The 15,202-nt window shown below is 32.2% G+C and overlaps 1 protein-coding gene across 1 annotated transcript; it reads left to right on the top strand.

Annotated features, from left to right (window-relative positions):
• Positions 1–800: 800 nt before the first annotated feature.
• Positions 801–15,202, top strand: ubl7a (ubiquitin-like 7a (bone marrow stromal cell-derived)). Its single transcript, XM_051100362.1, has 10 exons — positions 801–1,282; positions 4,799–4,918; positions 5,024–5,106; positions 5,209–5,293; positions 5,377–5,434; positions 7,737–7,870; positions 7,987–8,036; positions 8,111–8,287; positions 13,977–14,087; positions 14,275–15,202. The coding sequence occupies exons 1-10, from the start codon at positions 952–954 to the stop codon at positions 14,410–14,412; spliced, it is 1,287 nt and encodes a 428-aa protein (XP_050956319.1). The 5' UTR covers positions 801–951; the 3' UTR covers positions 14,413–15,202.

Below are 15,202 nucleotides of genomic sequence, written 5' to 3'. Positions count from 1 at the left end.
TTAACTTTAGGTCATTTTAAAATTTCAAGTAGCAAAAATGTTAACTTCAATTTAGTAACAGTAATTTTGTTTAGTAATCAAGTAATTTTATTGTGTGTTTATGTCATTTTTTATTAGTTTTTATTTTTTAAAGACATGTATTTATGTATTTTTTTTAATTTATTTGATTAATTAATTTAAGCTAATGAGTTAATTTCAAGTAGCGAAAACTTCAGTAACAATAATTTAGTTTAATAATTAAGTAATTTTGTTGTGTGTTTATGTCATTTTTATTACATTTTATTTTTTAAAGACATGTATTTATGTATTTATTTATTTTTAAATTGATTTATATATTTTATTTTATTTCAGATAAGGAAAATGTTAACTTCAATTTACAGTAATTTCATTTCGTAATCAAATGATTTTGTTGTATTTATGTCATTTTTATGAGTTTTTATTATTATAAAGACATCTATATAGCATTTATTTATTTATTTTAGCCAATGTTTTATGTTTTCAGTAATGAAAATGTTAACTTCAATGTAGTAACAGTAATTTCGTTTAGCAATCAAGTCATTTTGTTGTGTTATTTATTTATTTATTTCAGCTTTAGTTATTTTAGTAGGCATACATTCAAATGAGAGTCTGCTAGTTAAACTAGCTAAATAAAATGTAATTAATTAATTTATTTATTTGTTTATTCATTCGTTAATTAATTTAAGGTTTATTTCAGACAACAAAAGTGCTTTTAGTTTCATGATAATAATGTTGCTGGGATAAGACACTCTTGGCTCTGGTTTTTGCCTGTACCAAACCCGCTTTATTTTTAATATTTCTATTATTTTTTCATAATCTCTGCCTGTGGTTCTTTGTTTCATAACTACACTGCCCTCTCTGTTCACGCGCGAGTACTGCAGTCTATAATCCCATTAGGAAAACTACGCTTCCCAGAACCGCGATCTTTCCTGCATGACGTCATGGTGCACGGATGAAAACAGTCGCATGATACTACTATTTATTTCAAAGACAGATTGCATTTACAGGACTGATAAAAACAGTCGTCCTTTCTGTGCTTTGCCAAAGACATCACCTGTAATACGTAGCTGTATGAGCTCAATGGCGTTATCAGAGTGGCGTCTGTCTCTAAAGCTGCTGGATCAGCCTTCTCTTCCCAAGTCCGTGCTGCAGTTTCCGGAGACTGAACCTGGAGATGTTCCTCCCGGCGAGTATCGGGTCTCTACTCTCAAGCAGCTGGTGTCAGCACAGATCCCAGATGCCATACCAGATCCTGAGCTCATAGGTAACACATAATGCGCAGCATATGTCTCATTATAACATTAAGCGGCGACTGTATGGCATTAATACCGTCACACTGTAACTGATTACAGTTTAAATAAACGGATTAAAAAGACTAGAGCCTTTATTTATAATGTTATAACCTGATGTGGTCCTCAAAGTCAAATTAAAATCATTAAAATACATTTTTATATAGGTACCTTATATAGGCCCGTTATTTTAACCCTTTTTATGTGTATTGTTTACAAGTGCATATTTATTATGATTGTTATTATTGTTAATTATTATTTTTTTTACCACTTTATATTATTATTATTATTATTATTATTATTTTACTAGTGCGTAATAATTTTTTTTTTTTGAAGAATATATTTTCAATTTCAATAACTGCTGCTTAGATACTAATTATTGCTTTGCTAATAGTTACTAAAAAAATCAAAGGTAAATATTCCATTGCTATATCAACATGCAGTATGTTAGCAAATAATTATTTTATTTTTTAGATATTAACTAAAGTATTAATTAAACTATTAACTATTCATAAAAAAAAAAATAACACTTTTGACTAGTCTGTATTCCAGTTGTTACTACTGCCAATTACTAGTATCTATTACAGCTTTACTAGCACGTTTTTATTAAAAAGTTATTTAGGTACCTATTCATGAGACATTGCATAAACCCAGTTGTTATTAGGAACGTTTCTTATGCCACTATATAATAGATTTTTTTTTATTATTATTTAAAAAAAATAAAAACGTATGTTACGACTATATGGCTTTAAAAACATTTTTGAAGCCTTTATATTATAAAGATATTTATAATGAACATTGTAACATAAACATTGAACATTTTTCATTCAATTGTAGCCAAAGTTAAAATGAATATAATATTTGCAGGTTTCCTGCTACACCTGTTTTTTTATTGGTTGCTTAAGATGTACACTACCAGTCAAACGTTTTTTAAAGTTTTTTCTCTTCTGCTCACGAAACCTGCATTTATTTGATCCAAAATACAGCAATTTTGAAGTATTATTTACTATTTAAAATAACAGTTTGAATATATTTTTTAAAATGTGATTTCAAAGCTGAATCTTTAGCATCATTACTCCAGTCACATGATCCTTCAGAAATCATTATAATATTCTGATTTGCTGCTCAAAAAAACATTTATTATTATTGTTATTATTATTACTATTACTATTATTATTATTGTTATTATTATGTTGAAAACAGCTGAGTACAGTTTTTTTCAAGTTTCTTTGATGAATAGAAAGTTCAGAAGAACAGCATTTATCTAAAATAGAAATAGAAATATTTGGTAACATTATAAATGTCTTGATCAATTTAAAGCATCCTTGCTAAATAAAAGTATTAATTTCTATAATCCTATAATTTCTATAATTCTATTATCCCCCCTAAATAAATGCTGATCTTTGGATCTTAAATGTACTCAACTGTTTTAAATATTGATAATAATGATAATAAAAAAAAGTTTCTTGAACAGCATATTAGAATATTACAGTGATTTCTGAAGGATCATGTGACACTGAAGACTGGAGTAATGATGCTGAAAATTCAGCTTTAATCACAGGAATAAATTACATTTTAAACTATGTAATATAGAGGTTTGGTGAGCAGAGGAGACTTTTTAAAAAAACATTAAAAAACTTTTGACTGGTAGTGTATTATGTATTGTAGGTATTAGAGCTAACATTATTCACAAGATCATGCAATGCATTATAAGGTGCGTTACAAGGCATTATTATTATTATAAAGCATTAAATATTTAGAATAAAATTTTAGTAGTATGCAATTTTACGGTTTAAATAAAAAAAACAAACATTGCCAATAAGTTATAATTAATATAATATAAATTAAGGGACTGATCATGTATTTGTCCTTAACATGGTGAACATTTTGTATCTGTCATTTGTTTAAAAAGTTTCTGTAATATATAATATAACTAGTGCTGTCAATCGATTAAAATGAAATACCTAATTAATTGCACTTTTTTTCCCCTGAAATTAATTGTGATTAATCGCTATGAATCCCACCTAACAATGAAGTTTTAAAATATACTTTTATAGTACAATAATTAATGTAGAAACTACATAAAGACAGTATATTCTTAAAGGGGTCATCGGATGCTAAGTTCACTTTTACATGTTGTTTGAACATTAATGTGTGTTGGCAGTGTATGTACAAATCTACCCTATAATGATAAAAATCCATGCAGTGGTTTTTAATTAATCTGTAAAAATAATATCCCCTTTTTCAAATCGAGCCATTCTCAGATGCCTGTCGGTGTGACGTCATCTCCCACCATAGTTGATTGACATGAGTGTTTTACCTCAGATCAGCTGTAACAGTCCAGCCTCCATGTTTTGATGTCGTAGCAGGGATGTAAGTTAGACAGGAATATCTCCAATTGAGCGATTGAGGTGTTGTGTTGCTGGAAGTAATAATGAACATAGTGGTCGTCATTTACTCCTGACATCTGAGCCGCTGAAGATGCAGTAGATCACGTTTGTTTGTGAAGGGAATGCACCTCCCGATCTACATATATCCATCTATGTTCGCACAAATCATTCGTGATCCAGCTTCACTTACAGCAGAAGTGAGTATAAGGGTTTTTTTATGAATCTTTGCGATCGTCTTTCCTAATAATGTGCTAGTTAGCAAGTTTGGTGGCTAAATGCGGCTAAAGTAAACAGGCTCGTCACTCCACAGAGAGAAGAGAGGGGCGGGCGAGCAGAGCTCATTTGCATTTAAAGCAGCCTCGACCAGAATGAGATGATTTTTGCAGAGCTGATTTTGGCAAGGTAAAAAGGGTGTTGTTTTACACAACCATTGAGAATTTTTAACCAAAGTATATTAGAGATTTTTCATTAAGACCCTAAAGAATCATATCAGCTTGTGGAAAATGGGCATCTGATGACCCCTTTAAGAGCTGCCACTGTTAAACGTGACAGATCTGACACATATGCTTGAAGTTTCATTCGCGCTTTAATATGAAATGATACAGCCTATAGCGTGCATTTGTACGTGCAATTGAAGCGCGCATGCTGCGAGCACAGTATAACGGCTGACAGGACAGGAAAATTGTTTTTTACTGACATATGGCCTGACAACATCTCATCTGACCGCAGTTCACTGATATCCTACTACAGCTGGTTCGTCACCTGTACCTTTCCTGCGCTCATTTGACTAGCGCATGGCTCTGAGGCAAAGGGGAGTGCATGTCTAAAAAGTCTCCCATTTAAATATTTTAACGCTGTTAAACTTGAAAAATTAATCACCTGCGTTAACGTGCTAATTTTGACAGCACTGAATATAACAGCTGGAAATATGACTTTTAAAAACTTAAATGTGTCCCTTTTGTGATGAAATTTAATGACACTTCAAAACGGTTTCATGTTTCCAAAAAAAAGGGAGGGAAAATTAATCAATTCTGAGAATATCCCCTAGAGGATTCTTGACAAGATTGCAAACAGTTTTCCCATTAACTTTATGCATTACAGAATTAGTGTACTGTGGCAGAAAGTTGAAGGATGACTTGACTCTGGAGTCCTACGGGATTCAGTCGGGATCCACCGTGCACATCCTGAGAAAGTCGTGGCCTGAACCTGAGATCCATCCTGGTAAGTCATGTTTACGTTATTTTATGGAAGACATGAGGTAGAATGTTCATACTGCTCTTTTCCATAAACGTTGTCTATTTTTTATTTCTGTATGTTCTTCTGTAGAGCCAGTGGACAAGGTTGCGGCTGCGAGGGAGTTTCGTGTTTTGCAGGCAGCTCTTCACACCAGCACTGCATACAGAGACTCGGTAGGTCGACTGGACCCGCATACAGATTCGCTGCTGACCGTGAGTGTCTCTGCTGCTGTTTCTGGATCCTTGGGAATGTATTCAAGTGTTTACTCATTTCAGGTGTTCAAGATGCTGAACAACAAGGAATCGCTTGACCAGATCATTGTTGCAACACCTGGGCTGAGCAGCGATCCTGTGGCTCTGGGTATGTTTATACTGCAGGCAGGAGTGATTTGTGATGTGAGGAGTGTTGAACACTTACTCATGTTTTTTTGGCTATATTTTTAGGGGTTCTTCAAGACAAAGACCTCTTCATACAGTTCACAGACCCAAACATGCTTGACACGTGAGTGAGCAGCATTATAGTCAACAGGAAAAAACTGCTTTTCTTTTATGAACTGTCTCAATCAATTTATCAGTTATAGTTTGTAGTAGTAATATTAATAAATATAATAAAATAATAAGAATAATAGTGTTATTTATTTAAATAATTAATAATAATAAAAAAAAATCATAAATCAGTAATAATATTATAAATGAACTAATAATATGAATATAATAATTAACAATTAATTATTATAATGATATTTATTGTAGTTGTTTTTTCTTATTAGTAATAGTAACAATAATAAGTATTATTGTTACTGTTGCTAATAAGAAAAACATCAACAATCATAAGTAATGTTATTGTTAAGTCGATATTAATATAATTAGCAACTAATAATAAACATAATTAACAAGCATAATAATCATCATCATAAATCAATAATGTTATATTTAAAATAATAACATAATAAAAATATAATAATAAATCAATGATGGTAATGATTGGTAATTAATAACAAAAATAATTTATTAACTAATATAATAATAATAAAATAATAAACCAATAATTATTGTAATCTAAAATATAAAAAAATATAATATGTAATATAAATGTTATTTATCATTATAACATATATTAAGACTACTACTAATAATAAATAATACAATATATGTAAAGATTTAATCTAAATAATAATAATAAACAAGAAAAATAATCATAAATCAGTAATGTTATTATTAATGACTAATAATATTAATATAATAATAAGAATAAATTAATTATTATAATAATTATTATTATAATAGTTTTTTCCTTAAATAATATTAAAAATAATAATAATCATTATTGTTACTATTACTAATAGGAAAACAACATTAATAATCATAAATCAATAATGTTGTTAATGAACTAATCTATATTAATATAATTAGCAATTAATAATAAACTTAATTAACAATCATAATAATCATCATCATCATAAATCAATGTTATATGTAAAATAATTATAATAATATTAAAAATAATAATAAATCAATAATATTATTAATTTGTAATTATGTAATAACAACAATTTATTAACTAATGTAATGCAAATAATACTACTAATAATAAAAACAATAATTATTGTAATATAATAAAATACATACAATAATATGTATAATAATAAAATAATAATAAACAAATATTGATATTTATTATTCAGTAATATTTCATATAATTATAATTAATATGTAAGATAATATATAATGATAAAATAATAATAAATAAATATTGATATTATTCAGTAATATTACACAATAATAAGTATAATTAATACATAAAATAATAAAATAATAATAAATAAATACTGATATTTATTATTCAGTATATATATATATATATATATATATATATTATATATTAAAAATTTTAATTAATATTACTACTACTACTAATAATAATAGTAAAAAACAATAAAAATAGTGTTGTACTTAAATTAAATTATTATTATTATAAAAACAACATCAAAACAATATAAATCAGTAATGTTATTATTAATAAATTGATCATAGTAATACAATAATAACAATTATTATTATTATATAATTAATTATAATATTATAAATATTATTATAGTTAGTTTTTCTTATTAGTAATAATAATAACAATAATAATTACTGTTACTCTTACTAATAAGAAAAACAACATCAATAATCAAATCAGTAATGTTATTGTTAATGAACTTATCAATATTAATATAATTAGCAATGAATAAACAGCATTAACATAATTAACAATCATAATAATAATAATCATCAAGTCAATAATGTTATATGTAAAATAATAATAATAATAAGAAGAATGTTAATAATGATAATAATAGTAATAATAATAATAAATAAAAACGATTAATTAATCAGTAATATTAAATCACACTTATAATTAAAATTTCTACTACTAATAATAAATTATAAAAATACATAATAATAATAATGTTATAATAATAATGTTATTGTTTATTAATCAATGTTAAAATAATAATAAATAATTAAATAAATAAACATTTGGGTAAAATTTCAAGCACTTGCATAAGCAGTCAAGTTTGTCTGGTACTGTATGTATTTATAATAATTAATCACAAGTAAATTATTTATTTTGCTTTTAAAACGACTTTCCATTTCCTTTTCACATTATAGTAAAATAGTAAAAGTGGTTGTGAATGCCATGTTGCATTGACTTCCTGTTGAAACTGAGGTTTAATCGCCTGCGAATGTGACATTTGATTCATGTGGTGCACTTTGGGTTAAAGCAGATGATACCCTGAGCTTAACTCTCTCACCAGATTGGCCAATTCCCACCCGGCCCTGGTAAATGCCATCATCCTGGTGCTGCACTCGGTGGCTGGCAGCGTGCCGCCCCAGCAAAGCGCCAGCTCCTCCAGAAACGTGTCTTCTAGCTCCTACAGCGACATGCCAGGTGGGCGTTCATTTAAAGACGATTTAAGTGAAAAATTGCCCACCATTTACATAATGTGACGGGCCATTTTGGTGATCCATAGTGGTTTTCACGCATAAACTTTTTTTAATCTACAGGAGGTTTCCTCTTTGAAGGCATGTCTGATGATGAGGAGGAATTCCAGTCGGTTTGTGATGATTTACTGTTTTTAGGAATAGTGCATTAACAGTATTGGATCCTAAGCCAGTTTATCATCTGTAGGGAAATCGCGGTGGGCCGTCCACTCTTGCTAGTGGCTTGGCCGGCATGAGGCCAGCTACGCTCGGTTACAACGGCGCCGTGGGCCCCAGACCCATCACTCAAAGTGAACTGGCCACCGCTCTGGCCCTCGCCAGCACTCCTGAGAGCAGCGCTGTTACACCAACTACAGCAAACCAGGTACAGGACTGGTTCAGTCCAGAATTAAAATTTCCTGATAATTTATTTACCCCCATGCCATCCAACATCCTCATGTGTTTCTTTAGTCGTGAAGAAATGAAGGTTTTTGAGGAAAATATTCCAGGATTTTTCTCCATATAGTGGACTTCAATGGGGATCAACGGGTTGAAGGTCCAAATAGCAGTTTCAATACAGCTTCAAAGGGCTCTACACGATCCCAGCCGAGAAAGTAGGGTCTTATCTAGCGAAATGAAATGAAAAAAAAAGTATATATTTTTTTAACCACAAATTCTCGTAATGCATCAGAAAATTTTTATTCTGAAAGTAACTAAGCCTTTAATGTTTTTACTCATATACATTACATATATACAACCAGGCCTAAAATTAAAACTCATCAAGCAACAAATGTGAGTAAACATAAGCTTTGGTCAGTATATAAAACAGTGTTATTTGCCAGCAGTGTTGGGGATTACCATATTGCATTACTCTATAAAAAGTAACTAATTGTGTTACTTAAAGTAATGCATTGTTACTTTTGCGTTACTTTTTGTCAAGTGTGCTGGGGTTCCTTATTTATTTTTAATAACAGAAACCGCAAAAGTTAAATTTCTGGCAATTGTAAAGGCCCTTTCACATGAAAAGTGAAATTAGGAAATTGTGAATAAATGGGAAAACAAAGTAACTTGCGTTACTTATTTGAAAAAGTATCTTTAAGAAATTTAAAAGTAATCATTACTAGAGGTTGACCGATGTATCGGTTTTGCCGATTAATCGGCACCGATAGTTGATTGGCAGAGCTATTGGTTTTTTCCGTGTTGTGTCCGTTGCTGGAGTGGCTGAGAAGGTCGTCATTATACAACAAAGTCCTTATAGCCTTTTGTATACAGCACGAGAACGGCCTCTAGTGGCGGAAATCACTGACAGCACGTGCCGTTTGTTTAGACACTTCAAAGGCGGATTTAAAACATTGACAACGAAACGGTGTGTACTGTAGTGCATGTTTTTATGCCATTACTAAGTGATGAATTGGTTGACTAGATGCTGCATTAGTGGAGAAAGGACAGCAGTATATTTTTGCCTGTTTGATGATCAAACAAAGTCTTATAGACCGCCGCCTGAATTGACGCGTTCAGTGTGTGTGATATGGATAGCTGTGAGTTCTTCTAGACGCGGTGCTGCTCTTTTGCCTGTTGTGTAGTCTCGCGTAGCCAGACCTTCAGACTGACGGCTGAAGGTCTGGAATTCATAGCAGCTTTCTTTGGCCAAGGCCCGCCCATAAGGCCGTTTGACCGACATGTCAAACAACCAATCACAGTTCGTTTCGTTCAGCGTCACGTTTCGGGGCGTGAAAATGTCCCCACAACAACAGACCGGCGTGCAACAAGTCAGTCAGCATAGAAAATCAAAGAAGGAGAAGAAAACAAGCAGTAAGTCATTGATCTGTTCGTGCACGTATAACAACAATGGCGTCTGCATTGTATCTCTTTTTGTCTCCACTAAGTGCTTCAAACAAAACTCCTGGACATCTCTTAAAGAGTCTATGCCGTGAACCTCGCATACTTTTAGGAATCCTACGTTTAGCTGATCTTGATAAATGCTCATTGTCACTCATGTAAACACGACAGTTTTTCTTCTGCAGTCACACGTCTGCGCTTTGTTTCCCGGCGGACCGAAAATAAACGCGACACTCGCGTCCTCCGGAAATCCGATAAAATTCAACCAATCAGATGACGACTTCGACATTCCTGAAGTGTTTCCAGTTAAGTGTACCATATGCATCAGACGTTTAGCCAACGTTCCGTGGGCGTGATGTCTGAGGCTGAGACTACCTGTTGTGTGACTAACATATTTTTATATTTTGATTATATATAAAATAAATGTTCTAGAATAGAAGCAGTTAAATTGTGAAAGTACACAGTATCCACATGTATACACTTTCAATACTGTGGCCTTTGTGTAAATATTTAAAGATGGCAATCTTTAGCTTGATTGTTGATGTAATGGTAACACTTTACAATATGAGTCCATTTGTAAGATTAAGATTGATAAAAGCTGTAGAATATAAGTATTGTTCCTTGTTAGAGTGTGTTCATTTCAGCATTTACTGATAAATCTTAAAAATTTTAGTTGCTTTTGTTAACACTGAATGAACTAACTGTAATGATCAACATATAATTAATATTAATATTTTTATTCATTTACAAAGTATGGTTCAGTAGGCTACTTTTTTTTTAAATAGTAGAGCACTATTTATTTTCCATTCAGTATCCATTTTGAAAACTATCGGTCGATTAATCGGTATCGGTAAAATCCAGTATCGGTCAACCTCTAGTCATTACTTCACTAGTTACTTAGAAAGTAAAAAAGTAAGGATGTTAGTTTTTATGTAATTAATTACATGATGTTCTGATTAGTCTAATTAATCGCAAAATAAATTTGACTGAAAATACCCACAAAAGACTATTTAAAGCTATTTTTGTAGACATTACAAATTGTAGCTTTCGAAATAAATATTTTATTTTATTCAATATAGAATTTATTGCACATAAACATTGCAACGGCCTAACGTGAACTATGGGACACAAAAGAAGATAATCTGAGGAACATCTCAGTATTTTTTGTTCATACGATGAACAGCTGTTATCAACAGTCTTCAAAATACTTTCTTCTATGTTCCACAAAAGAAAGGTTTGAAACAATATTAGTGTAAGTGAATGATGACAGAATTTTTGTTTTTATTCTTCTTATTTTTTTAATGAAATGATACTTTAAATAAGAAACTAAATCTGCCAGCAGGTGGTGGTAAATGTTTCTTTGAGTCATTCACTCATTTGATTCAATTCGTTAAACCGGCGGGTTCATTCAGGAATGAAATAAATGGCTCTCTTCATGAATGGGCTTTTGAATCATTGGTAGGGATGGCCGATATGGGCTAAAAAATGTATCACAATGATTTCTGGTATTTATTGTGATAAGATATCAATGACGATCAATGATGATCAATGAGAAAAGTATTATCTTTACTATTGTTACCCAAAATAGGGCGTTGTGAGCATTACTGAATACAAACGTAATGTAATGACTGTTTAATTGACTGGAATGTGAATTAAATTGTTCGTATTTTCTGTACTGGAAGCTCCTAACATTAAGACGAATTCCTTGTATGTGAAACACTTGGCTATAAAGCTTTTTCTGATTCTGATCCGGAAGCCGGAGGGCGCCCTTGTGCAGAAAGTAATAGTACTGACGACACTTCAGTAATCTATAATCCAATTATCGCTGTAGCTGAATAAAATGGGACAGAGTTATCAAAATGCAATGTTTGATTGCTGTAAAAATATTTATGTCTGGTAAATTTTCTCACATCACTAGTCATGGCAGGTTGGCAAAATGTATACAGCCATTTAAATGCTCAGTGTTGTAAGATTTAGGGCTGCTCTCGACAAAAGATTTTTCTCGTTTTCTTAATTTTAATCATTAGTCGACTATTAGTCGCATGTTTATTAATAAACAATATCAATCATAATAATGAGCCTTTAATTGCCTACATAGCCTAAGAAGCACTCAAGTGCACGTATGCGAAAAAAAAAAAGAAGCTTGTCACAGATATAATATTTATGAATGTGTCAGGGAAAACAGCAAGGAGACTGCATTAACGTTTTAATAATTTATTGATAAACTAATTCTTTCTTTTTTTTTCGGCTTAAGACATGAAGTCGGCGACACTGACTCGTCATCTCCGCAGTAGCGATGCGCCTGTATGCACGTTTCATATGGATTACTGTATCTGACAATATTTGTTTTCTATTTAAATTGGTTCATTTAAAAGTAGACATTTCACTCTCTATAGATATATTTTTCATGTCTGCAAGTGTACACAGAGTTTCGAAGTTACAAACTCAAGTTCACAGAGACCTAGACAACAGAAAGCGCATACTTTTTGCTTTCATTAATTTACAAAAGCACAACGTTTCGTTGTTATTCTGAGTGCACACAACTAAACATAGTCTCTTTACTGATTCGAAAAATGTATTACTTTTACCTGTATGAGCAAAAATGACTGAGTATTTTAAGAGAAAGTGAGCACAGTAAGCGTGCTACTGTTCAGCTTCCACACTCCGCACAGACACTTTAATAGCACACATTTTTCTAGGTTAACATTGGATTTGGCTGTTATGTAAAGTTGCTACTACATACATCTTTTCAGATTACTCCAGTCTTTATTCTAATGGTGCGTTCACACCAGACGCGACTTACACGAATAAATCGCGCAATTTGTGTGTAGTTGGATGCTTGAACATTTTGAGTTTACTTGCTTCATTTGCAGACGCGAATTCGCGTCACGGGAGGGCCTTTGCCAGGCGGCTCCAGTCTCGTTGCGAAAATGGCTGACATGGATTTTGTTGAGAGGATAGCTGAGCTTTATGTGCTATGGAAGGCTGAAAAATGGTGTAGACTCATCGGCGCCATGTCTGGGTCCATCAGATCAGTCCATCAATATGTATATATATAGCTCAAATTGAGTAAAGAGCGTTTTTTTACAACTTACCAGACTGTCTGACCTCCTCACTCACTTTCTTCCAAGCAAGATACTTTTTATTCCTGTTTCTATAAAAGTACGAAGATGTATCATACAGCTCTGGTATCCATGTACAGCGACGCTGATTTTGTCCTCCATTGTTGATTCAGATTTCTGCCTCCGCTCGCTACGTCGTAATCACGTCACTACTAGAGCAAGTTCCTGATTGGTTAACGTGGCACGAATATTCGCCAAAGTTCAGATTTTTCAACTCAAACGCCTCTAAATGCTCAATTCGTGCGAATCGCGTCATTCGCGCCACCTCAACGCGACCGCAGGATGTCTATCGCGTCTTTGCATTGACTTAAAATGTGAATCACTCGCGCTTAAAGCTTAATTCACGTCTGGTGTGAACGCACCATAACATTTCTGATTCTGATTCTAAAAAATATTTCACATTATTATTGTTACATGTAATCTTTAGCAGATTTAAAAATAAATTGAAATTTTCATACAGTATTTCATAATTTTGTGAAGCCTAAATTCACTTAGAGCATTTATAAATGAAGTGTTTTGTTTTTTAATTCATTTAATAAAAGCAGTATAAAAATTTAGGGTACGTTTACACAGCAACAATGTAGTAAAAACAAAAGTTTCACATACTGACAAAACATTGTCAAAATTATCCCCATTCACACAGATCTGCGAAAACAACTAAAAATGCTGTATTTTTCATGCCAGGCCAGTAGATGTCGATGTCAAACAAAACACCTCATTCTTCAATGTGGAAGTAAATTATGGGTGAGACTTCCGGTTCATTAGCCGCTATATTTAAACTGCATTTTGGAAGTTCAAACTTGGGGCACCATAGCAGTCCATTATATGGAGAAAAATGCTGAAATGTTTTCCTCAAAAAACATAATTTCTTTACGACTGAAGAAAGAAAGACATGAACATCTTGGATGACAAGGGAGTGAGTACATTATCTGTGAATTGTTGTATTGGAAATGGAATTCTTCTTTAATATCAGAACTCGTTAACAGATAATAATTAATAATAAATTAATATTAATAATTGTTACCAGATAGAATTTTAATATCAGTGTCCATATTGTTTGAGATTTGCATATGCTAATAAAAAACAAAACAAATTTGTCTCTGTCTGTGACAGGGTCCCTCTTCAGGAGTGTCCCCAATCCCTGCAGGCACTCCTATAACCAACGACCTGTTTAACCAGGCACTGCAGCAGGCCCTGCAGGTGTCCAGCATGTCCAGTTTACACGTGAGTTACCACCCGACATCCCGTGACATTTTACACCTTTATAGTTTCCATTATAAGCCCTTCAGACATCTCTAATAGACAGATTTGCTCGCATCCTGTTCCTTTTTATATGCAGTGAAGTCTGAACACAATACAGTTTTTAAGTAGCATTACTGATTCTAGAGCTACTTTATTTGATAATCTGTAGAATCAGTGGCAGTCGCAGCTCCAGCAGCTGCGGGACATGGGCATCCGTGATGAGGAGCTCATCCTGAGAGCCCTCCAGGCCACCGGCGGAGACATCCAAGCGGCCCTGGAGCTCATATTCGCAGGAGGCGCACCATGAATCACGTCTCTGAAGTGAAACGTTATTATAATGTTACAACCGAGGCAGATTTACCACTACATATTCAATATTTGAACTACCTGTTTGATAGCTTGGTTTATTTTTAACTTATTATTGTCTTTTATTTTTAGATATGTACATTGAATGCGGTGCTATCAGTGGTTTTAAAGGGATAGTTCACCCAAAAATGAAAAATCTGACATTGTTTCCTCACTTGTTCCAAACCTATAATAATTTCTTACTTCTGCTGAACACCGAGATTTTTTGAAGAATATCACCAGACAAACTTAAGTAGTATTTCTTCCATAGTGTGGAAGTCAATAGCTATCATCAACTGTGTTCAGCAGAAGAAACAAAATCCTACAGGTTTGGAACAAATGTCAGAATTTTCATTTTTTGGTGCACTGTCCCTTTAAGAGTAGTTTAGGGTCCATGTTACAATATATCACTTTTATTGTGTTAATATAATGTGTTTGTTCAACTGTTATCCTGGCAGATATTGATAGCTAAAAGCTAAAATTTGATGTTCAGACAATCATTGTTATGTTTTATTTTCTCATTAATTAAAATCTTCCATAAATACCTCTGTATTTGTGTGCATCTTGATCTTATGATGAACAATTCATCCATGCATGTTTTATTTTATTTTAATTTATATGAAATGTAATTAAAATGGCATACCTTGATCTTCTGGTGACTTTGTGACATTAAAGGCAACAGTTTTATGACATTTTCAATCGTTACTAATAAACAGAGATCACTGGAAAATAAAAGTTATTTAACCCTTTAA

The sequence above is a fragment of the Labeo rohita genome, chromosome 25, assembly GCF_022985175.1.
Source record: "Labeo rohita strain BAU-BD-2019 chromosome 25, IGBB_LRoh.1.0, whole genome shotgun sequence".
Taxonomy (NCBI): domain Eukaryota; kingdom Metazoa; phylum Chordata; class Actinopteri; order Cypriniformes; family Cyprinidae; genus Labeo; species Labeo rohita.
This window is presented reverse-complemented; position numbering and strand designations above follow the sequence as displayed.